The sequence below is a fragment of the Diadema antillarum genome, unplaced genomic scaffold (assembly GCF_040938485.1).
Source record: "Diadema antillarum isolate AM-2024a unplaced genomic scaffold, OU_Dant_1.0 seq00000975_RagTag, whole genome shotgun sequence".
Classification (NCBI taxonomy): Eukaryota; Metazoa; Echinodermata; class Echinoidea; order Diadematoida; family Diadematidae; genus Diadema; species Diadema antillarum.
The window spans coordinates 1,001,022-1,024,090 of NW_027271817.1; the positions used below are offsets into that span (position 1 = coordinate 1,001,022).

General features: G+C 37.4%; 1 protein-coding gene across 1 annotated transcript in view; it reads right to left on the reverse strand.

The window, feature by feature from the left end:
* Nucleotides 1–1,687: 1,687 nt before the first annotated feature.
* LOC139742037 (large neutral amino acids transporter small subunit 1-like) overlaps nt 1,688–23,069 on the reverse strand; it is a 61,573-nt gene continuing 40,191 nt past the window's right edge. Inside the window, exons 3-10 of the mRNA XM_071652598.1 lie at nt 15,634–15,733; nt 14,162–14,206; nt 13,561–13,684; nt 12,169–12,272; nt 10,342–10,438; nt 7,415–7,564; nt 2,999–3,176; nt 1,688–2,142 (exon numbers count right to left, since the gene is read on the reverse strand). Of these exons, the coding sequence (XP_071508699.1) occupies nt 2,081–2,142; nt 2,999–3,176; nt 7,415–7,564; nt 10,342–10,438; nt 12,169–12,272; nt 13,561–13,684; nt 14,162–14,206; nt 15,634–15,733 (860 nt within the window). The 3' untranslated portion in view covers nt 1,688–2,080. The remainder of the gene's footprint in view (nt 2,143–2,998; nt 3,177–7,414; nt 7,565–10,341; nt 10,439–12,168; nt 12,273–13,560; nt 13,685–14,161; nt 14,207–15,633; nt 15,734–23,069) is intronic.

The following is a 23,069-nucleotide window of genomic DNA, read 5'->3' on the forward strand; positions in this document are numbered from 1 at the left end:
GGTATCATATTGTCAGCCAGATGCCACTTTGCTTATGGCAAGCAGATTTTACTGCACTTTGATGGAAGAATGCTCTGAAAGTTGTGTTAACCTACTAGGCTCATTATACAAGTTGATTTTGAGACAAAAATCTAGTCAAACTGTTAATTCAACAAATGAAATTGAGCACTATTTGAAATTTAAGCTTTTTGTTACTAGTTACCTGTGATGATTTTTATGTAAGAACAGGAATATGCAAATCAAAACTCTCACTGTGATGTAACTTAGCTTTCTATTGTGTGTGATACCAACCTACTAGTAAAGAAAGTCTCTAAAATGTGCACTGGCTTGAAACCCTTACAGTGAAGTCATCAGTATGCTTTCCTATGTACAGCTGTAAGTTAAGGGACTGCATTTGTAATGCTTCACTGCTAATTTTCCCTTACTAACTGGCTACATCTAGGGTCAGATGGTCATGATTTTTTTCTTCTTCTAATCACGCTACCTTGCCTCTCAAATTGTCCCTTCTTACTCGTAGCAGAGCTGATTTACAGCAGAATCTGTGTCCCGAGTGATATCCAACACTATTATGACTTGTCTCCTTTCTACTCAATGGGAATGAAGGGATAAGAATGAACATTCAGACAATTGATACCAGTACCCCATATTATTCTATCATGCATTGACTGAATAATAATGTACCATATTTTGGCTGCTTGATGATTGGTACCTTGTAGCATGTATTGGCTGCCTGATACTATAATTGGTAACAGCCTGTCATATTGCACTATGCATTGAGATATTTGTTTATAGAAGATGTGCAGCCTCCAAAAGATGTCAACAGTTTAGTTGCTGGCTTGACAAAGCCTTGTGCATGAAGTCTTCACCAAGACTGGACACATGTCCACTCTGACCCAAAAGAAAGAACAAACAGTGATGTACATTCATTTTGCTTTATATCATAAATACCTAATTTCTGGACTTATGGGATCCAATTCTGGTTACTGCAATATAACAGCAGCACAGTATCCACTTAGGATACTTCTCACACAATCACTAAAACTGCTATAAGGAAATAGCCCTTCATTTACATATTCATGAATCTCATTGATCCTGGCAAGTGACAGAGGATTGAATTCAAACCCTGTGTGCATGAAGAAATAATTTCAATGTTACTAGACTTAAGGAATCCCATTTTTTTTTTTGCTCATTTCTCCACTAATACACTTAAACCTGTCGGATAAGGCATCTGATTGTTTAGTCACTTCTATCCTTTCTTGTCAGATATCACTAGGCATTCAAAGCTAAAGTTATAACTGGAGAGGGACATTCTTAACCAACGTACAGTGACTGCTGACCTTATACCACTATTATGTCAATGCACATGAATTTTCATTTATTTGTACCCTGTTGACCAACTTACATTATTAGTAAACATCATTAGCTTAAATTTTGATTGAATTTTCTTTTTCCTTTAAAAGTACAATGACTTCTGATCTTGACTTTTCACAACTATCACTTTCTTGATATGACTGTCTATATTTTTGCCCTGTCTACAAAATTATTTATCTACTGAACAAACCTAAATGAAGTTTCTTAGCTCGTGGCATAAAAGTTTTTGACAGCGGGAAAAAAAAATCTTTTTTCCAATTGCAAAATGAAAAAAAAAAAATAGCTGAAAACAACAGAGTAACATTTGGGTTGTGCTTGACAGATGACATATCATATTACAATTACTCCATTGAAAGAATGGATTGATGGGATAGACAGATAAGAAGATTTTTTTTTTCTTTTTTACTCATCAGGCATTAAATGCAACATGCATTCTCTGCACGCAAAACTTTGTACTTTTTTTTAAAAATTACTGTATCACTGCTTTGATGTATTTATTAAAGTGTAATAGCTAGAGATTTCTGTCTCACATGTTTTTCATTTTAATTTCCAAGCTTAATGGCAAGCATGACAGTGGTTGCACACTTGCTCACAAGTCTTAAAGAAATTGGAAATCTATATTTCATTAGAACCATTTCTACCAAAAACCCTCATGTAATTGGGTCCTGAAGTTTCTAAGGGCTGGTTGCTATCAGTTGAACAAGCTGGACTAATCCTCCTTTTCCTCAGCAACACAGAACAGAAGCTTCTGCATCCAGATAGTGAATGATTCTGAAGAACAAAGACAAGAAATAGAAGAGAAGATATTAATACTGCTGACTGCTTGTATCTCATCCAGTAAGAAGACACTGCTAGTAACATTTGATCTTGAATCAAGGGAGAATTATTCATATGGCAGTTTTACTAGCTGTCAAGTGATTATCATCACCCATTCGCATCACAGCAGACCTGGCTCAACCCATTAGGGATTAATAATCTCACTGAAATGCTTCAAGCTGGGGGGTGTTTCATAAAGCTGTTCTTAAAATTATAAACGACTTAAAGGGATCGTATAGTTTTGGTTGAGACTTAATGTCAGGTTTCTAACATTTTTTGGTGAGACAATGAGAAACCTGTTATGAAATATAGAAGAGCATGTAATTCCATGAGGAATTCAACATTTATTTGATGAAAATTGGTTTTGAAATGGCTGAGATATCCAAAATAGAGCGATTCTAATAAAGTGTCGGACCCACATTTTGTTACGATCGCTTTGTTTTACTTTGCTTTTTAATGTTTCAGTCATTCCAGACCCGATTTTCATCAAATAAACTTTGAATTCCTCTTAAAATAGCATGCTCTGTACTATTTCATAAGTGTTTTCTTGGTATCTCGCAAAGCCCAATTCTCCTCTCCACCAAAACTGTACCATCCCTTTAAAGGGATGGTACAGTTTTGGTGGAGATGAGGATCGGGCTTTTAACTTTTTGTGAGATACCAAGAAACCACTTATCAAATAGTATATAACATACCATTCTAAGAGGACTTCAAAGTTTATTTGGTGGAAATTAATTCCACACACCTGCCACCTCATTCTACACCAGCACTCTTTTGCACAAAGAATACAAAACCATGGCACTACACTTACGGATGGCAAGAAGGAACCACTCTGGCTTTGTGGTCCACCACACCCCCAGGAAGTAAACAGGGATGCCTGACAACAAGATAGCGGCCCCTATAAGGGTGTCGATGGGGGCTGCATACACACCCATGATGGTCAGGAAGATGCAGGCAAGGAGGAATAGGACTGGTAGTGCAATATTCACCTGTAGAAGGCAGCAGATACATCATGTGGTTACAGGAATGTCTGAATTCCATGTCATAAGTCATTTGGGTCTTTACTTCAGTACAACCCTTACTGTAAGCATATATTTCTTCATCATTGCTTACTTCTAGATTGACATATATGAGATTAAGGCCATACACATACATTAATCGTAACTAAAAAAAAAGAAGAAAACTAAATGTGCATGAGACTAAATAAATGTAAAACACCAAATAGGTGTGACAAGATTTCCTTCAAAACATTCGCTCACTCTTCTTGCCAACATCAAGAAGTTGCATGTATTTTTTTTTTCTTATAAATCTTTAGAAATGTTCCTTCAAAAACAAATCAATCAACATAATCCACAGAAGAGTTTTTCTGACACTGAAATCCAACTGCTGTTGCATGAGGCTATTTCTACAACATTCGTAGGTAAACATCGTGAAGTGAATATCTTATAGTACATACATCTTAGCTGGAAATTTCAAAATTTGGAGATAAAAATGTGACTGTTTTGCATTTTACACAGATGCCCGTTAGAGCAAGGAGGTCTAAGAGTTGGAGTTCCAACTGGCTGTAATTATTCAAACAGTTGTCAGATTTCTATTGATGTACAAAGGAATTCCACAGGTGCATTTGTGCCTTTGATGATCGATGTTCGACGCCGCTGTCTTGCTGAGCAATCTGGGGATATAATTTTGAACGTTAACATAATGATGACCATATTTTGCTTATTTATTGATTAAATTAAATGAAATCTATTCTAATGATAAAGCATGTAAAACAAAAGTCAATCCCGTCCTGAAATCTGTGCAAAAGTGTAAATCAGAGCTGTATCATGTGAAAATAAAACTAATATGGAATAATCTTTCAAGTATTATTATTTACTGATAGATATATCAGATTAATGCCCGGGTATGCCGAGTCGAGTAATTTTCATCTTTATTTCAGCATTTTTTGCCCAATTTCTATTCGCGCATCCTCGTGTCTGTACCACCTACATGTGTACCTTTTATAAGAAGGAATAGCAAAAAGTAATTACCATCACAAAGAAATATCCTCCTTAGAAAGTGGCTGGTGACTATGCAATGAGACATGAGTCAATTGTCTTCCTATCTGCATGGCAGATCCTGTTTGGCACATGATTCAAATATTTTCGAGTGGCGGCATCGAACATCGAGCAAAGGAAATAAGACGGTTGTGACACCATTCTCTTCAACCTCCTTGGTTAGAGAGTGACAGAGAGGCCCTGAAGTACATCTATATGAAGCTACTTTGTACACATAAGAACCTGAACTTTTGGTACTACCAGCGCCTTAATTGAGGCTTTTGCCTGAAAACTGGCTTTCCTTATTTTATAAATCAACTAGACTTCTTTCACAATGTTACCATTTGTCATAAAATCACAAATTTGTCCCTTGAAAACAAATCCAAAATGGAAATTCATGGAACTACTTTTCTTACATTGGAATGGAAGTGCTATAATTGTACGTGATCAGATTTTAGATGTGTATTGTAAGATAAAACAGTAATTGATGAGTTCATCGTTTGGCAACAGAGCATATGATTGACCCATGCTACCATTTAAATAATCAATATCGAAAGCAGGAGAAAAAAAACAAGGAAAAGTAGAAATTACGCGGTGCGTAACATATGTCCCCGCCGGAAGTAGCATTTTGTAACAAAATGTGCAATATAGGTAAAAAATCAAGGTCAAAGGTCAAAGAAGTCAAAGGTCAAAATTCTGTGTAGAAGTTTTGAAGCCCTCACCTAGTGCCATCACATAAAGCAAATGGAATCGAAATTGGGTTAGAAATGGCGAAGGAGTAGCATTTTGTAGCCAATGTACAATATAGGTCAAAAATCAAGGTCAAAGGTCAAAATTCTGTGTAGAAGTTTTGAAGCCCTCACCTAGTGCTATCACATAAAGCAAACGGAATCGAAATCGGGTTAGAAATGGCGCAGGAGTAGCATTTTGTAGCAAAATGCACAATATAGGTCAAAAATCAAGGTCAAAGGTCAAAGAAGTCAAAGGTCAAAATTCTGTGTAGAAGTTTTGAAGCCCTCAACTAGTGCCATCATATAAAGCAAACGGAATCGAAATCGGGTTAAAAATGGCGAAGGAGTAGCATTTCGTAGCAAAATGTACAATATAGGTCAAAAATCAAGGTCAAAGGTCAAAGAAGTCAAAGGTCAAAATTCTGTGTAGAAGTTTTGAAGCCCTCACCTAGTGCCATCACATAAAGCAAACGGAATCGAAATCGGGTTAGAAATGGCGAAGGAGTAGCATTTTGTAGCAAAATGTACAATATAGGTCAAAAAATCAAGGTCAAAGGTCAAAGAAGTCAAAGGTCAAAATTCTGTGTAGAAGTTTTGAAGCCCTCACCTAGTGCCATCACATAAAGCAAACGGAATCGAAATCGGGTTAGAAATGGCGAAGGAGTAGCATTTTGTAGCAAAATGTACAATATAGGTCAAAGGTCAAGGTCAAAGGTCACGACTGAAATTCTGTGTAGAAGTTTCAAAGCTCCCATGTAGTGCTATCATATAAAGCAAACAGAATCAAAATTGGCTCATAAATGACAGAGAAGTAGCAAATTGAAGATTTTGATCACACACGGACGCACACACGGACACACGGACACACGGACGGACGGACACACGGACGGACGGACACACGGACACACACACGTACGGAGCCCGTTTCATAGTCCCCTGCTCGAACTCGTTCGGCGGGGACAAAAATCAATATCAGAATACAGGAAACAATACACCTATTTGTCTGCTTGCCCAAGGGTGAGGGCAAGTAAAACTACTATTAGGCAAGTACTAGTAACAAATGGACATATGTCTAGCCAAAATTCCCACTCAGTAAAGTGGAACAAATACTTTTTGTAATGGCCTGCAGAACACATTTCCTTTTACATTCATAGGGAGATTGACAAGATAAATCTTGCAGAGCAAAATGTCTCAAGTTTAGTGTGGCCTTAGTTGAAAAAAAAAATTGCCTGGTTGGATGTAAAGTGTAACTTGCCCACCATATCAGAGTCAATTTCAAGAAAATGGAGTAAAATCTGACAAACACAATGGTAAAGGTTTCATCAAAATAAGACAATAAAATAAGAGTGTTAATATGATTAAAATAATCATATGCTCTCATCAAAAAGTGATATTCGTCAAACCACCTATTGTCCCTGGTGTGACAAGACCTCATATCTCAAAATCATGAATTTTGGGAGAGCAAAACAACTTCTGTTACTTCTGTAACATTTGCAGAATAACATCAACGCTGACATCAAATGATGTAGAAAGATAATTTTGGATTACATTAATTATTGTAATGTCATAAAACTCAAAAGAGTATTGTTGAAATTGATTATTGAGTTATGTCACCAATTCACAGCTCTCTATATTGGTTTGTGCACAAAATATCACAAGTATCATGTTTTCAGCTCAGCACTAGATGACAGATTCGAGTCCCACTGGTTCCTTTTTTCCGACATGTTTGTTAATTTACAGATCAGCAGTTGCGATCTTAACAAATTTTCATTTGTAGAGGGAGACAAACTGAAGAAACTCAAACCTGAGCCTTCACCCCTCTGAATAATATCTTTCTTTCATTTATCATGTTTTTGTTTGATGAACTAAACAAGAAACTGTTTACGTTACGAGAAGACGTGTTTCTTTTTTTTTGTATAAAATGCAAATTTAATGAAGATGTGTGTGTGTGTGTGTGTGTGTGTGTGTGTGTGCGTGTGTGTGTGCGTGTGTGTGTGTGTGTGAGTGTTATTGGGAGATATGTAAGGTGATGAAAACATAGCTCCATGTGATTGCAACTAATATCCCTTTTTTTTTGCACAAATAATGAAGCTTTGATGATATACCACAGTCTTTGTTTTAGGTCTGCTTATTTGAGAGGCCTGTGACTTTTTGTTTGTCTGTTTTCACTCCATCAAATATGATTTGAACACAGTGTGGAATTGAACTTATGTGCAGTTTGCTTTCTGGGAAAGAAGAGACCCCTCGCCCCTCCCAACAAACAAAAGACAAATACAGATCTGTATCTGATTTCACTGTTTAAGGTAATCTGCCTTCCAGTTAGCATGATGTTCTTTCGCATATTTCTCCACCTACACCAAGACTGATTAATGAATGAGATTTAGAAATCTGAGGCATGGATTGGTACACTGCCTACAGCCTTGAAGCTACTTCACTTTTCTACATCATGCTCGTCATTACCTTGACAGGCCTTGCCATGTCTGGCCGCTTGTATCGCAGGTAAATCTGCCCAGCGATAGATGTCCCAGTCGCCAGCCAGGTCACAAAGCTGAAGTAATTGATGAGCTGACCGATGTTTTGAGCGAACAGGTACAGCAAAGACAGGATGCACTAGCAAAGAAAAAATGGTTAGAATAATGCAAAGAAAAATATAGTTAGAATAATGCAAAGAAAATATCATGGTATTAATATCTGCAATTATGCAAGAGCAGTTGAAATCTCTTGACAAGGCATGCAGTCAGCAAAATCATGTGACTTATTGACATACATTGCTACATTGAAGACAGGGAATGAATAATAAAATTTCACTTCATTTTAACTTTATCTTAACCATATTAAGCAAGTTTATCTATTTATTTTTTTTTTAACAGGAAATACTTAAACATACAACTGTTAGCTGAATTGTTAATCATCATGCAAAGTTTTCTGTTTTGTAGATTACAGGAGTTCCTCTTACTCAGGTCCATACTACGCTGGTGGACTAGCTTATGACTGGTAAGAGCTTATTCTCCTACTGCACTCTGCAATACATGCTTATGATTCCTGACTATAAATGCTTGACAAATAACTTAACATAAGTATACTAGCAATAGCTTTTAGCCAAGTTTGTACTGTTTAATAAAGACAAGCTTGAGAGTGCACAGCAGAGAGAAAAGGGGAAAAGGTACCTGTAATATTAGAGAATATCACCGGAAAGAGTTTGGTTTACGAGTCAGGTTGCCATTTACACCATAGGCAGTATTGCAGGTACCAGCTCATTTAATGTCTACATGAGTACCTAGCTTGCTTTTAACTAACTCTATTTTAGATATGCATACCAGTTTGCTGAATGAAACAGTGTCCTCACACAATATAGTCAACACACTCTACAATGTATGCTCACACAAAAGTTTCACCAGCTTCATACAACTGACAAAAGTTGCAGCTTATGTATGTATTTTTTCTGTCATTTCAATTTGAAAAGCTCACAGTATTATGAAATGGCACACAGTATGCAACATACTCAAGCAAAGATGATAGCAATTCCTTCTGGAAGTGTACATTTTTCTTTTTTTTTTGAGAGGAAAGAGTGATGGTTTGCTTCTCTGAACTGTGCCTGCTATATGTCACGTACAAGGTTAGTCCACATGCCATTTCAGAGCAACAAAAGAAAGATGTAGGTATATACATTATACAAACACTTGCGGGAACACGGGATGGGGTTCGTATGTGAAATGTATAGTAATAAAGTACAACTAGGTGATAAAAACTGATTGTACTGCTTATCTCTATGGTTCCATCAGAATAATAAGCGCAGGCATCTTACACCAGTCCCATGACCTGCATGTGTCCAGGGAGGTTGGCAAGCTCTCCCTGATAAGATAATAAGCCTGAAACATGTATGCCTTTTCCTTTGCTGACAAGTGCTACCTGAGGTGCTGTTTGTGAGAAGTGCTGATAACATCTCATCAACATTACTGTTCTTATGGCATGTTTATATTTCATTCTATTTTGTTTCAATATTTTATTCTCAAGCAGTCATAACACAGTTGATATCTCGTTTATGACTCTTAGTGTCATGGCTTGATTTGGTTGAAGAAAAAAAAAACTAGTGTCAAATCTTAATGCAGGTAAAATGTGACCAGCTGATCATATCATATAACAGCAAATTGACAGTGTATGGCTTTTGGTTATGCAAATTAGGGTTAAAGTTGATATTTCAAAAGTTACATTTGAAAGTAAAGATAATTCATAAAATACCTCATGTCATAGTTTTATCAAGTTCATGTTACTTTTATCAAGTTCATGTCAAAATCCTCTTGCTAAATACAGTAACTGAGCTTAAAACACTGACACACTCCCACATGCTTATACGTGAATCTCCCATTGGTTTTGTATCTCAAAGACTGTTTGTGCAAATTTGTCCAAATCTTGTGTGCACACAGTACTGACAATACAAACATTCTTCAAGATAAAAAGTATATAGGTAGCCCCCTTAGTCATTAAAATGTAAGTCGAAATTTGTACTTCTGATTTCTGCATATCTTTCTAAACTGTGTTGACTAGTGATTTCCAAGTTTCAAAGATGACAATAATCAGTGACCATTATCGGATCATGAATATATCACCTACATCATCCCAATAATGAGATCACATGTAATTTTAATTGAAACATGTGCTCAGCACATAAATTCTATGCATACTCTAATATCAGGCCTAGTCTCATAGTTAATCATTAAAGTCTGTCACATGTATAGCTTGAAACACTGGAGTATTAATCTCGAGACGAAATCTAGTCCAACTTGAGCAATGATGGGAACAATGGCATGGTAATGCCAGGTGTGTGTAATGGATGACTAATCTCCAATTTATGCCACTATCACCCCTTGCTAGAAGCATGATAGTAGCATTTGCTCCTGACTTACAAGCTTGACAAAGAGCATGTGGACCAAGCAACTGCTCAAGTCAGGTGGCAATACTTGTTTCTACAACCCCAGCTACTTGGCAACATTTCATCATGCACATGGCAGATTGTTGTTTTAAACACACTTTTCAGCACATGGCAGATTGTCACTAGGCGGTGGGACTGGTCGTAGGGTTAACAACATTCTGCCATGTGCACGACAATATTATTCTTTGTCTCCAATTTGTCATAAACAAGAGTGTGCAAGAGACATGCAAGATCACATGTTTTCATCAGCAGTGACATATTTTGAAATGTGATTTTACTGAATTCATTTCTTTTATTCACCTTTAGAAAAGTATTGACCTCATCATCAACAAATCTTAGCTTGTCCTTGGGGTGAGTGGCCCAACTTACTGCCCCATTCACTTTGTTCCTGTGTACTGGAAGGCATTTTAAAGCACACTCTGCATAAACTCCAGCTTGGAGGGACATCACTACTTACTGTAAAGATGAGAGAAGGTAGAGGAGTCTTTCTGCTGACACTGATCATGGCAATGGCTTCAGGCAAGTGTCCAATGCGAGCTCCAACAAAGTAGATTCTACAAGACAAATAAGACAGAAATGTTTACTGGAACACAAGGAATGTGTTCAAGTCAAACAAAAATCCCTCGTTGTATCATGATCTCATTACTGCAGTACCAACGGTTTAATGCAATCATTTAAATATCTTTTTCTTTTTTTCAGGTGGGAAATCTTGATAATAAAATATTACTTATCTTCAAATGCTAAAAACCATCACCAGGAAATGAGCTATCAAGTGTGTGTGTCCTTAGATTAATATCCAGTTTACATCTCTTGCTGGTGCCAGGGATACTGTATGACTGGCACCAGCACTAGTCCTACAGTCACTGTTTGCTGGCTGACATAAAACTTACGATATATACCACACAGTATTTGTGGTGTCCAGGCTAGAGTTAAATGTTGCCTGCTGAACATAGCACCATGTTGGCTATTTGTGTATATCATCTCCTGCTGACTAAAACATGTCCCTTGGAATACAGCATCTGTCATTTCACATTTGAAGAATGGCATAGCATTGTACAAGGGAATTTACTCCAAATTAACATGTGAATGAAGGGAATTAAAAAAAGAAAAATAATTTAACAATATTTCTGAAGTTGAGGAAAATTGATAAATCCAATAAAAATCATGCATTCTAAAACTTTGATTTGACTGTCAATGCTGGATATAAAAGAAAGGTACAATTTGTGATGTCACAGCAGTGGAATGATATAATCAACAAACAAAGAGAATTCTACAAACAATAATTCCTCTGAATGTAAACTACATGTATTCTCTGTGATTGATATGTGAAGGGGAATGTTATTCTCACACCTTCTCTGGGAGTTAAGTAAAGCATTCTTTCATTAAAAAAAACCAATAACAGTAGGGAATTTAAGTGGTAAAGATCTAATAATCTGTGTGTTAAGCATGAGCATCATGGTCTCTTTAACAACATTATAATTGCAGAATCCCCGCGTACACAAAACACAAGAAGGGGTCTCCTAAACTTCTCTTTACTGTCTTCAATGATGCAGTAATATTACATGTTACCACTTCTGTCAGTGAGATGAAAAATACAGTTTGAGAGTTCTGAAAAGGTGGTAAGACATTTATTGTTTATTATCAAGAATAAGCTCCCCTTTTGACATGAGCCCTTATTAAAAAGCAAAGTTACACTTTATCTGTCTACGGTACAATTCACAGGACTCAGGAACTGCAGTAATTGCTCATCATAAATACACCATTGATGTGTACACGGCAATCTGCAATTTTATAGCCTTGAAGTATGATTCCATGCCATGTTCAAGTTGATCCCTTGGTCTCCCCTCACCTCCGGTGGGCTCGACAAAAACAACAATAAAATGCTTGATGAAGTACTGATTTCATTGCGTAAGTCTCCCATTAGAATGTAAACCCTCACAAATGTCCTTAGTTGACTGGAAATCAATAAGAGGCTGTCAAGCAGTTTCCCTCTCATAAAATAATTGAAGTCTTGAAACCCAACAACAAAACCATAGCTTTTACTAGTACATCTTTCTGTACAAACAAATGAATGGGAACACAAAACAACCAATGTACAATTGTATCTATCTATCAACACTGTGTGACCAACAGCTCCCACTGACTATTCACAAAGTCACTGATAGCTTTTTCATGAAGGATTATTGTTTATTACTCCTTGCTAGGGCTAAATTTGTTACCACTTCTTTCATTTGGAATGTTACAAAGAGTCCACTAAGTTTGGTCCTATCCATTCCAAACTAACCTCGAGCCTGTGAGCAATAAGCCATTGACCCCGCCAAAGGTGGATAGTGCAACAGACACTGGCATGATCCAAGCCATGACTCCAAGCAGCTTATCCCCAAACGTCTGCAAAATGAACAGTGACTCACATTGTAATCATTAATCATCACAGTAGAGTTGATTGAATTGTGTGTGGAAGGTGGTATTAGGCCAATTACTTAAAGAGTGCTGGCTAAAGGAAAAGTAAATATCCTCCATATGCTGTCATTTCACGTGCCAGAATATGAGAAATAACATAAAAACATATTGTAAGCAACATGGCATTACTTATATTGTAAACATGAAGGGCATGAAATTGTTTAAGAAGTCAGTGGATTAATAGTGTAAAGGCAAGGTACAATACCTGCATTTACTTCACTGAAATGCCTTGAATTAAATGTAGTAACACACAGTAAGAATGGACTTCTTGGTGAAAAGAACAGCTTAGCATACCGTGAAATGAAATTAAAGGAAACCAGAGTCTAAACAGAAATGTGGATTGAGTGAAAGCTGCAATATTAGTAGAAAACAGTAAAAGTTTGAAGAAAATCGGACAAACTGTTCAAAATGTATGAATTCTTAAAAATTCCCTTGCCATCATTGCTGGATAAGGAGACTACTACATTGTATGCTTTATGATGTCATTATAAACAACAATACAAAGACAAAAGTATACATAGTAGTCTCCTTATCCAGCGATGATGGCAAAGGAATTTCAAAATATCTTCACTTTCAAATTCATGAAATATATAATAAATAGATATCTTCAATTTTCTAGCCTAATGAAAGAATACTTCACCTACTTCTTTCAGAAAGAGGGGCCATAATACCCTTGACATATATGTCAGTAACAAGTCCAAACTGTATTATGAAGAATTCAATTTTATGGAATTCTCTTTATATTTCCTTCATAATATAATCCAGCGATTAGCCATAGAAACATTAAAATTCAAAACTTTTGAACAGATTGTCTGATTTTCCTGAAACTTTCAGTGATGTGTTCTACTAATATTGCTGCTTTCATTTAATCCACATTTATATTTGAGCTTTGGTTTCCTTTGACATCTGTTCCTCGAGAACTCTGTTCCATGCAAACATCCACACTGATCTCAATGAAAAGTAGATTAAGGATTAAAGAAAAACACACACATACACTAGGCTTTATTGTTATCCACTAATGCCCATTCTGCTAGATGATGAGTCATGTACTAGAGTCCATCTCAAAGGACTGTAGGTCCTGTACCTTCAAATATTGGATCTTTTAAATCCAGAAATCTTGTCTGGAGCTATAACTTATTATCATTATCAATTTTTTTTTTTTTTTGTATCAAGAAATGCTCTACAGCAATGATGAAAAAGAGTGCAATAAACCTACCACTGCAACAGCCTCAGTAGCCAGCAACTCTTTGGGTGACATGGCTGTGAAGTATGCAACGTTGGCCATGACGTACACAAAGATGACAAGAGGTACAGATATCACAATGGCCCTTGGGAGATTCCTGCAATGTGGCAAACAAACTCACTTTTTAAAAAGCTGTGGCTAGGTTTAATCAGTGTTATAGAATTTCAAGCTGATACCATTATTATGTTTCCATGATAGAGTAGATATCTGAAATCTGGAAATTTTTCTGGTCACCTGCCCTAAGCAAGTTCATCCTTTGTTTGAAAATGGTTGATGAATTCCATAAATTATAACGTAGGACAAGCTTAGCATTTTGTCACTTTGAAAATGAGTAAAGTGCCTGAAGGCCCCATTCCACCCTGACAACTGACCAATGAGAAAAAGTCTCTGTTGAATGGGGGTATTATCAACTGAAGAAAAAGAACAGTTACCTGTACCTGTACCCATGCTCGTGTGAGCATAATCTGAACTGGTCACATCATTCACTTTGTGAATTCAGTTCAAAGGTTTTTGCAGCTACACACACTAAAAACATGATGCGTTGCAGCTTAAATGCCAGTTGGTCTTCACTTACCTGTAAGGGTCTTTAAGTTCCTCCGTGACATAATTCAGGTAATTCCTGTCATGCAGAAAGGCAAGTGATTGCGTTAAGTAGAGAAAAGGACAGTATGTAAATATGATAGACTTTTGCACTTTCATTCAGGGTATGGACATTTGAAGATAACAGGTACATGAATATTTGGAAAAAGTTAGGAGCTTATACAAAAAGTATGCAATTCACCATAATAATAATAATAATAATAATAAGAATAATACAATGCTTATATAGCGCATATTACTACCGTAGTGTCTCTATGCATTTTAGACCACTCATGTCAGACCAAAAATTGTTCAAGGACATGAATTCATGTACAGCCAAATTTCATAAAAGCATGACTATTTTTTTCATTTTATTGATAGAAATTAATTTCATTGATTTTCATGGGGGGGGGGGGGCCCATTTTGGCCCCCCTCGATGTTTTGCGTGATTATTCCGCAACGCGTGATGCTCTCGCCGCGACATTTGATGACTTTTTTCTTTCAAGTATCGCGCAACTTTTGAGACCAAATTTGTCACTCCCGGGCATTCTGTTTTGAAGCCACGCCCCTTTGAAAAAAATTTGTCGACCCAAAAATTGCTCAAAAACATGATTTTGTGTACAAATGCAATGTAAATTGTGTTTTTGCAAGTAATTCACATAATAATAAATATTTTTACTTTCAATGGCTGATAATGATTTATTTTAGCCTGATTATGCTTTAAAAATATTCTGCGACAAGTTTTGACGAAAAAAAACCCAAGAAAAACAAAAATTAAAAAAACAAAGAAATACGTAAGAAATTCAATAAACAATAAAATACATAAGAAATAATTATGAATCTGAATTTTTGCTTCAATATCATTGTTGAGGATATTAAAAAGAATATATTCACCAAAAATTAGAAGTCTTGGAGCTTTACTTTTTTATATAGGCAAAAAAGTATTTTTGTATAAATTAGCATAAATTAATTAATATAAAATACATAAATCAAAATTTGAAAAATCTAACTATACATTCTTGTAGATTACATTGGCCTCTACCATACTGCAAATTTTCGCGAGGATCGCGCCATCCACGGCCGAGATCTGAAGAATCAAAATTTGAAAAATCTAACTTTACATTGTTGTAGATTACATTGGCCTCTACCATACTGTAAATTTTCGCGCGCCATCCACGGCCGAGATCTGAAGGGGGGGGGGGGGGGGGGGGGGGGGGGGGGCAAAAAAGTAAAAAACAATAAACCAAAGATTTTGTTTTTTTGTTTTTAATGGAACAATCTTTTCCACTCACATCTGTTAAAGACACAAGAAAGAACATGAACACTAACAACATGCCTTTTGGGCGCTTCAATTAGTGTTTTATAGCAAGAAGTCTGATTTTATGCATACATTATGCAAAATTAGCATATAGCGAGATATTTTCATCTGTAAAAACTTTTCACAAGTTCCAAAGATATTAAACTCACCATCCTCCATAGGCAAAGAGGCCAGCATACAGGGCCAAGGCCAAGCTTCCCACATCGTATGAAGAACCTTCAAATGCATTCTGCAAATTCTGCACATCCCCTGCAAGAAAGAAAGACAGACAAGACTGAACTCTATAGGTAGAGGAACAAAACAAACAAACATGTGCAGTCCAAAAGGATGCAGATATGTTTACTTATGTAATCATTGCATTTCTCAAGACATATGGCCCCTACATATAGTCAAGGCGCTAATTCCTGTAAGAGGCTTAATTAAGGAGTTCGTTCAACCCACCCCGCAGAAAAGGTTTGACCAGACAAGGTGGTAGATGGGACCTCTATGAACATTCCCAGGTAGTATGTGGTTCCAAATTGTGGTGTCAGTAGAATTTTACTGGCCACTTTTCATCATGATTTGTTGGAACAAACGTAATAGAGTCTGCGCACGCCAAGACTATTACACGCACCACTAGCACTGCTACAGGCGCCAGTGCCAGTGCTGCGTGTAGTAGTCTTAGCGCGCATATACTTTTTCTTCGATAAACAAGGGTTTTGCCTGCAAACTAACTTTTCACGCTAAGCTGGGTTCGGTGTAGTGTAGTTTCTAGCCGTTTTTTATTTCGTCTTTATTTCAAGAGTTCAAGCAAGCCGAGTGAGAGCGCATACCCGGTGATTGTGACGACCGAATCGCAATCACTGGGTGTGTGCTCTCACTCCACTTAGCGCAATATATACAGTGGGCTTCTGCATAATACACAAGCTGCAACTCAGAGAAATAAAGACGAAAAAACAGCTAGAAATTAAGACTAGGGTCGGTAAACGCTTGTCGCTATTTGGGGCACTGAAAACGACAAACTCACACAGTTCTTGCATTTATTTCATGAAGATTTCATCAAAACTGCATAAAACTATATATGTACATGTTGCTAGAGATGTCATCCATACAGAGGGATTCATTGTAAGTCATAATATTGTGCATGGTTACCATGGTAACCGGATGCCTAACGGTGACTGGTAACCCCCAAAATGCCTCCTGCTGCTGCAAACATTGTTTTTTTTTAATCTTATAGATGCAATAAAAAAACCACAATTTTTTATTGATTTTCGTTTAAAAAATTTTCCCTGTTGCCATGACAACCAGTATTATCCAATCAGAATTTAGTTGTCAATAACTCAAAAACTAAAGCCCATAATTTCAAAAGCTCAATAAGCATGTCCTTCCTTCTGCATAAAGTGTACGACATCAGGTATATGTGAAGAATATTTTGAAGCATTATCAAGTTACAGCAAAATTTGTAAGCAAAGGCATAATAAACGGCCATTGAAAGAAAGATATCATTTTCGAATAGTAAAATGCATGGAAAAGTTGCATCCGTCGTATTTTCAACACAAATTTGACTTCAAAGCATAGGCAAATGTGTATAGTTTTTAATAATGTATGGACACAAATTTCCCTTAAAAATAAGATGAGTACAGAAAGCAAAGCCAGTATTCTATAGTAGCTCTTTCGAGTATTTACAGAGCGATGGTTATTCAAAACAATCCTGGAAAAGAGCTGAGGAAAGCAATTGATTGTTTATGTTCTTAAAGGAAGTTTATTCAAGAATAGCGATAAATTCCTTTCTAAAGAAGGAATATACACATGTGCTGGATTATCCATCAAAGAATTAAGCGTACTTTTGTGTTCGTTAGCTATTGTAAAAAAATATATAGATATATGTATATGTATATATATATATATATATATATATATATATATATATAATAAAATGAAATATCATGATATGTACATTTTATTCAAAAAGTGCAGTAATGAATTAATGCTGAGGAGAGAATGAGGGAAAAATCTTGGGCGTCTTTTCCCTTTTTATCCAGACTAATTTTACAGTGCAGAGCTCATCTACAATGAGTGATGTGCACGAAAGGCAAAAGAAACAAACCTGTCTAAATTCCAGATATTTTTGGGAGTTACCAATCACCTGTAGGCATCCGGTTACCATGGTAACCATGCACAATATTATACCTTACAATGTATCCCATTGTATTGCTGACATCTCTAGCAACATGCACATATATAGTTTTAAGGCGTTTCGATGAATCCTTCGTGAAATAAATGCAAAAACTGTGATAATTTTGTCACTTTCAGTGCCCGACCCTAGTCTTAATTTCTAGCTGTTTTTATTTCGCCTTTATTTCTCTGAGTTACAGCTTGTGTGTTGTGCAGAAGCCCGCTGTATTGCGCTAAGCCGAGTGAGGGTGCATGCTCAATGATTGCCACAAAAAACGGTTCAGGCGTCACAATCGCTGGGTATGCACTCTCACTTGGCTTGCTTCAACTCGGAGAAATAAAGACGAAATAAAAACGTCTGGAAACTACACTACACCGACTCCAGCTTAGCGTGAAAAGTTAGTTTGCAGGCAAAAACCAATGTTTGTCGCGGAAAAAGTCTTTGTACGCTAAGACTATAACACGCACCACTGGCATTGGCGCGTGTAGCAGTGCTAGTGGTACGTGTAGTAGTCTTAGTGTGCGCAGACGCTTCCTCGAAGAATATGGTCATGTCGCAACTAAAATGGCCTGTAAAATTTCATTGATACCACAATTTGATATCACATACTACCTAGGGGTGTTCCAGAGGGTCCAACCGACCACCCCATGCAGTCAAACCTTTTCTGCGGGGTGGGTTGAACGAAGTCATTTTTCCTGGGTCGCTGCGCCTGGACTAATACCTGCAGAGAAAGTTCATTGATCAAGACATTTGACTTTGAGGGTTGACCTTTAATAAGACAGTTTGGAGTTACATGTAGCTCATGTGCACATGGGTACAAATGATTTCTCATCTTTCTCAGTGGGTTAGGCACTTCACTCGTTTTCAAAGTGACAAAATGCATAAGTTTGCCTGACATAACAAATTATGGAATTCAACAGTCATGTTCAAAGAAAGGATAAACTTGCATAGACCAGGTGACCACAATGGGAAAGCAGCCACTACATTATTTTGCATTCAATGTCTTCATAATCTTTTTCTATGATGTCGCCAAATACAATGTACCACTTTTGCTGTTGGGTGGATGTGTTGGCAAGCACAGTTTATAAGTATTACTTGAATATTCATTAGGTCACAGACGCTTATCTCTGTGAATTGAAAACAATGACCTTCTTCTGCTCATGCGCAAAATGGAACCCTGAACTGGCTTATTCTTTTGCATGAAGAGATATTCTGCTATTTGAGAGTTATCCTTTTTATCTGTTTACATGGAACCAAAATTCATTGTGTAAAATTTACAATTTTTACATTCCCAACAGACAACAAATTGCTATTTTTATGTTTATGTGTTCACACAACCTCCTCCCTACTTCTCTGCAAGAATATTTCATTTCAAATCGGTCCATCCATGATTATTATACAAGAAATTCTACTGATTATTATCTCCCGTCCGTACGTACCTCTATGCTCAAAAATTCTGTTTTCTATAGAGGCCCTTTGGTATGGAATGATTTACAAAATGAAATAAGAACTATCTCTTCACTAAATCAATTCAAGAAGAGATCTATAAGTTGTATTTATTACATTTACATAACTTGTAATGACCTTGCCACGCATAAAGCGACGTGTCACCTCATAATGTATGTGTGTGTGTGTGTGTGTGTGTGTGTTTGTGTATTAATATGCAAATCTGAATGAATTATTTTGTCATCAGGGTCCAACTTCATATAAGGCAATCAGCCTTCCTGTTGTGCCCTTACACTTTTATAATGTTTCTTTTCCATTTTCTCCTCTGTCCTGCAGAGGATTGAATGATTGTAAATGTGTTAATGTGTTTTTGTTGCGTATTCATTGTGATGTTTTTTATGAAAGTGTTGAAATAAAGAACTTGAACTTGAACTTTCCAAACTGCAATTATTGACTGACAATGAAGGGTCTAACGACCAACCCTCCAACTTTGACTCATCCATTCATTTCATTTAAATGAGTATCTTTTTACATTATTACCCTTCCTACCAACTACTCAATTATATAATGGCTAGAAAGCAGTCATGTTTGTTTGTTTGTTTGATTTTGCCAAACATTTAACCTTTAACCTTGAGCATACTTGTGCACAAATATCCCTCAGTAAAAGGATTTCTTTCAAATATTATGCAGCAGGCCAAATTTGAGGCTAATCTGGGCTCAGCATGCCCAGGGACTATATTATGCATTGTCTTGCAATTGATCCCCAACGGCTGTTTCATACTCATCTATAATAAATGTTCCCACTTGTAACTGGTACTGTCTGACTCAATTACCCAGCCATCTCTTATCCAAACTTCTCCATCATCGGAACTTATTCAGGCAGTGAAGATGAAAAAAACAAAACAATAATTTCAAACTCACTTTTAACTCTTGTGAAAGTCACACAATTTACCTACAATATTCCTAACGGAATCCTGTAATGAATTTTATGCTAAAAGTTTCAATTCCTGTGAAAGATGGACTATAATTTGAAGCAGGCTAGCATGTATTATGCCACTGTTGTGACGTATGCTATACCTATGTAGCTACCACTGGGTCGACAGCTACATGTACATGTACATGTACATTTTTGTACATGCACATAAACATTGTTTCTCCCATATCCAGCAAAATCCCTTATCTGGACGGGCGCTGCTCCCAACATGGTTGCATAACAGAGCTCGGAGTGTAATTGTTTTCTTAATATTTGTGGTTATGTTTTGTAGTACATCTACTTCATGTTCTTTCTTCAGTAGGGTGATTTTTTGAACAAACTGCATTTTTTGTTTTACTAAGAGCTAACAAAAAATGTGTCCATTTAGCCTATCTTTAGATCCTGTTTGAGCAGAAAGTATCACGCTTTAGAAGTATTGCCATGATATTGTCACTTACCTGAGTTCTGACTAAACAGTGGCAGCTGTATCAAATCATTGTACTCACGCTCATCCTCCACGTCAGGAAGAAAATACACAAACAATCATATCCAAGTTTATCTTTCATCATGCTGAACGCTAACCCTCGTTAAGTCATGTCATAGTTATGCCAACAGGGCAGTCACTTTCAAGGCCAATTTTCATGTTTCTATGTGACATAATTACTGATATTCACAATAAGAACAAGAGACCCGGGGGTCACGTGCTCACCTGAGTATCGCAATTTCACTTTCCATGCATTCTTGCACACTCTTACCTGAGAACATTGGAAACTTAGGTCTGCATATGGATTCCCCCCCCCCCCCCCCCAACTCCAGGGGGGGGGGGGGGGGGCAGGCAGCCCTTGATCTGCAATGAACAACCTTGGAACTAAAATCATCAATGTACAAACTCATGGTATTAACTTTGCTTTATCATTTCTGGTTCTAGAGTAGAAGATTTTAAATATTCCTTAATGTGGGGGTGCACCCCCTAGGGGCCCCCCAAGAGGGACATGGTGTCCATTTGAAGGAATTGAGATTCTATCCCCCTAGGGATGCTACCTGCAAAGTTTGGTCAAAATTCATCATGAGGTTTTCAAGACGAAGATGAACATGAACAATTCAGGCTCCATTACAACTGCAGGACTTCTCCCATCCCCTCTCCTGGGTCCGAAGGGGGGGGGGGGGGGCACCCCTGATTCCGCCAACCCCATGAACAAACTTGAAACTACAGTCATCAATGTACTAACTCATAGTATTATCTAGGCCCTATCACTTCTTGTTCTAGAGAAGATTTTTAAATATTCCTTCATTTTAGGGGGCATGGGCCCCCTGGGGGCCCCCAGGTGGGCCATGGTGCCCATTTGAACAAATTGAGATCCTATCCCCCTAGGGATGCTACCTACCAAGTTTGGTGAAAATCAGACATGGCAATCTCAAAGTGAAGATGAAAATGTACAATTTAGGCCCCATTAGGACCCCTCCCCACCCCCCTGCCCTGGGTCCCAAGGGGGGCACCCCTGATTCCCCCATGAACAAACTTGAAACTACAGTCATCAATGTACTTACTCATAGTATCAACTAAGCCCTATCACTTCTGGTTCTAGAGAAGAAGATTTTTCAAGATTCCTTAAACACCCCCCCAGGTGGGCCATGGTGCCCATTTGAACAAATTGACATCCTATTCCCCTAGGGATGCTACCTGCCAAGTTTGGTGAAAATCGGTCATGGGGTTCTCAAGAAGAAGATGAAAATGTAAAAAGTTTACGCACGACGGACGACGCACGCCGGACGCCGGACGAAGAGCGATCGCAATAGCTCACTTGAGCCTTCGGCTCAGGTGAGCTAACAAGAGACCCAGGGTCTCGTGCTCACCTGACTATCGCAAGTTCACCTTCCACGCAGTCACTAGTCTTTGTCGGTCTTTCCCACTCGTGCCCATTTGTACAAATATATATTCTATCATCCAAGTAATAATATCTGTCCAGTTTGGTGAAAAATTGACCATGCATTCTCAGGAAGAAAGATGATAATGTACATTTAAGGCCCATTTTTTTGGATCCCTTCTTCCCCCAGGCTCCAGGGGGGGGGGGGAGCACCCCTGGATCTGCCATGAACAAACCTGAAACTGCGGTCATCAATGTTCTTACTCATAGTATTAATTTTAGCTCTATGACTTCTGGTTCTAGAGAAGAAGATTAAAGATTTCTTAATTCAGGGTAATTTGGGCCCCCTGGGACCCATTTGAACAAATTGAGATCCTATCCCCCTAGGGATGCTACTTGCCAAGTTTGGTGAATATCCATTTAGGGGTTTTCAAGAAGATAAAAATGTGAAAAGTTTATGCAAGACACATGACAAATGACACATGACAGACGAAGAGCGATCACAATAGCTCAGGTGAGCTAAAAACCTAGATTTGCCAAATCTAGCATTTGAAAATCCACATTTTCTGTTTCTCTGTTATCAACCAGCCACATTGCCATCTCCCTCTGCCAGCAGCCTAAAATCTGCCTTGTATGTGAAGCAGTTAATTAGCTTCATCAGGTTCTGCCTCTTTTTCAACTTCTTTCTCCAATATCTCCCTCTTTATTGGTGCTGTCACTGCTTTTAATCCCATTGTTGTTGATATCCAAATCCATGATCTCACCAGAGTTATTTTCGCTGATTATCTTACACAGTTCTCGACTAGTACATAATCGAAATTCTTTTCAAAGTTCATGACTGGAAAAAGAAATTTAGGCCTTTACCATCTGTATGAAGAAATATCATTTTCCATGTCATGGATTAGGATTCAGATCTATTGCTGCACGATGTATGATGTAGCCTACCAGCATGGTGAGCCAACTAAGAAACTTCAGTCTGCCTCCTACCAGCATGTACTCCACAGCTATGACTGTGTCTGCATTTGAAGAATATCTGTCTGTATGCTGATGTGCACATGTATGTATTTGATGTATGTAAGCCTTTTATTCTTAAGCATTTCTACACATACTGGAGAGTTTATTGACCCCAACAAACATAAACTTGAA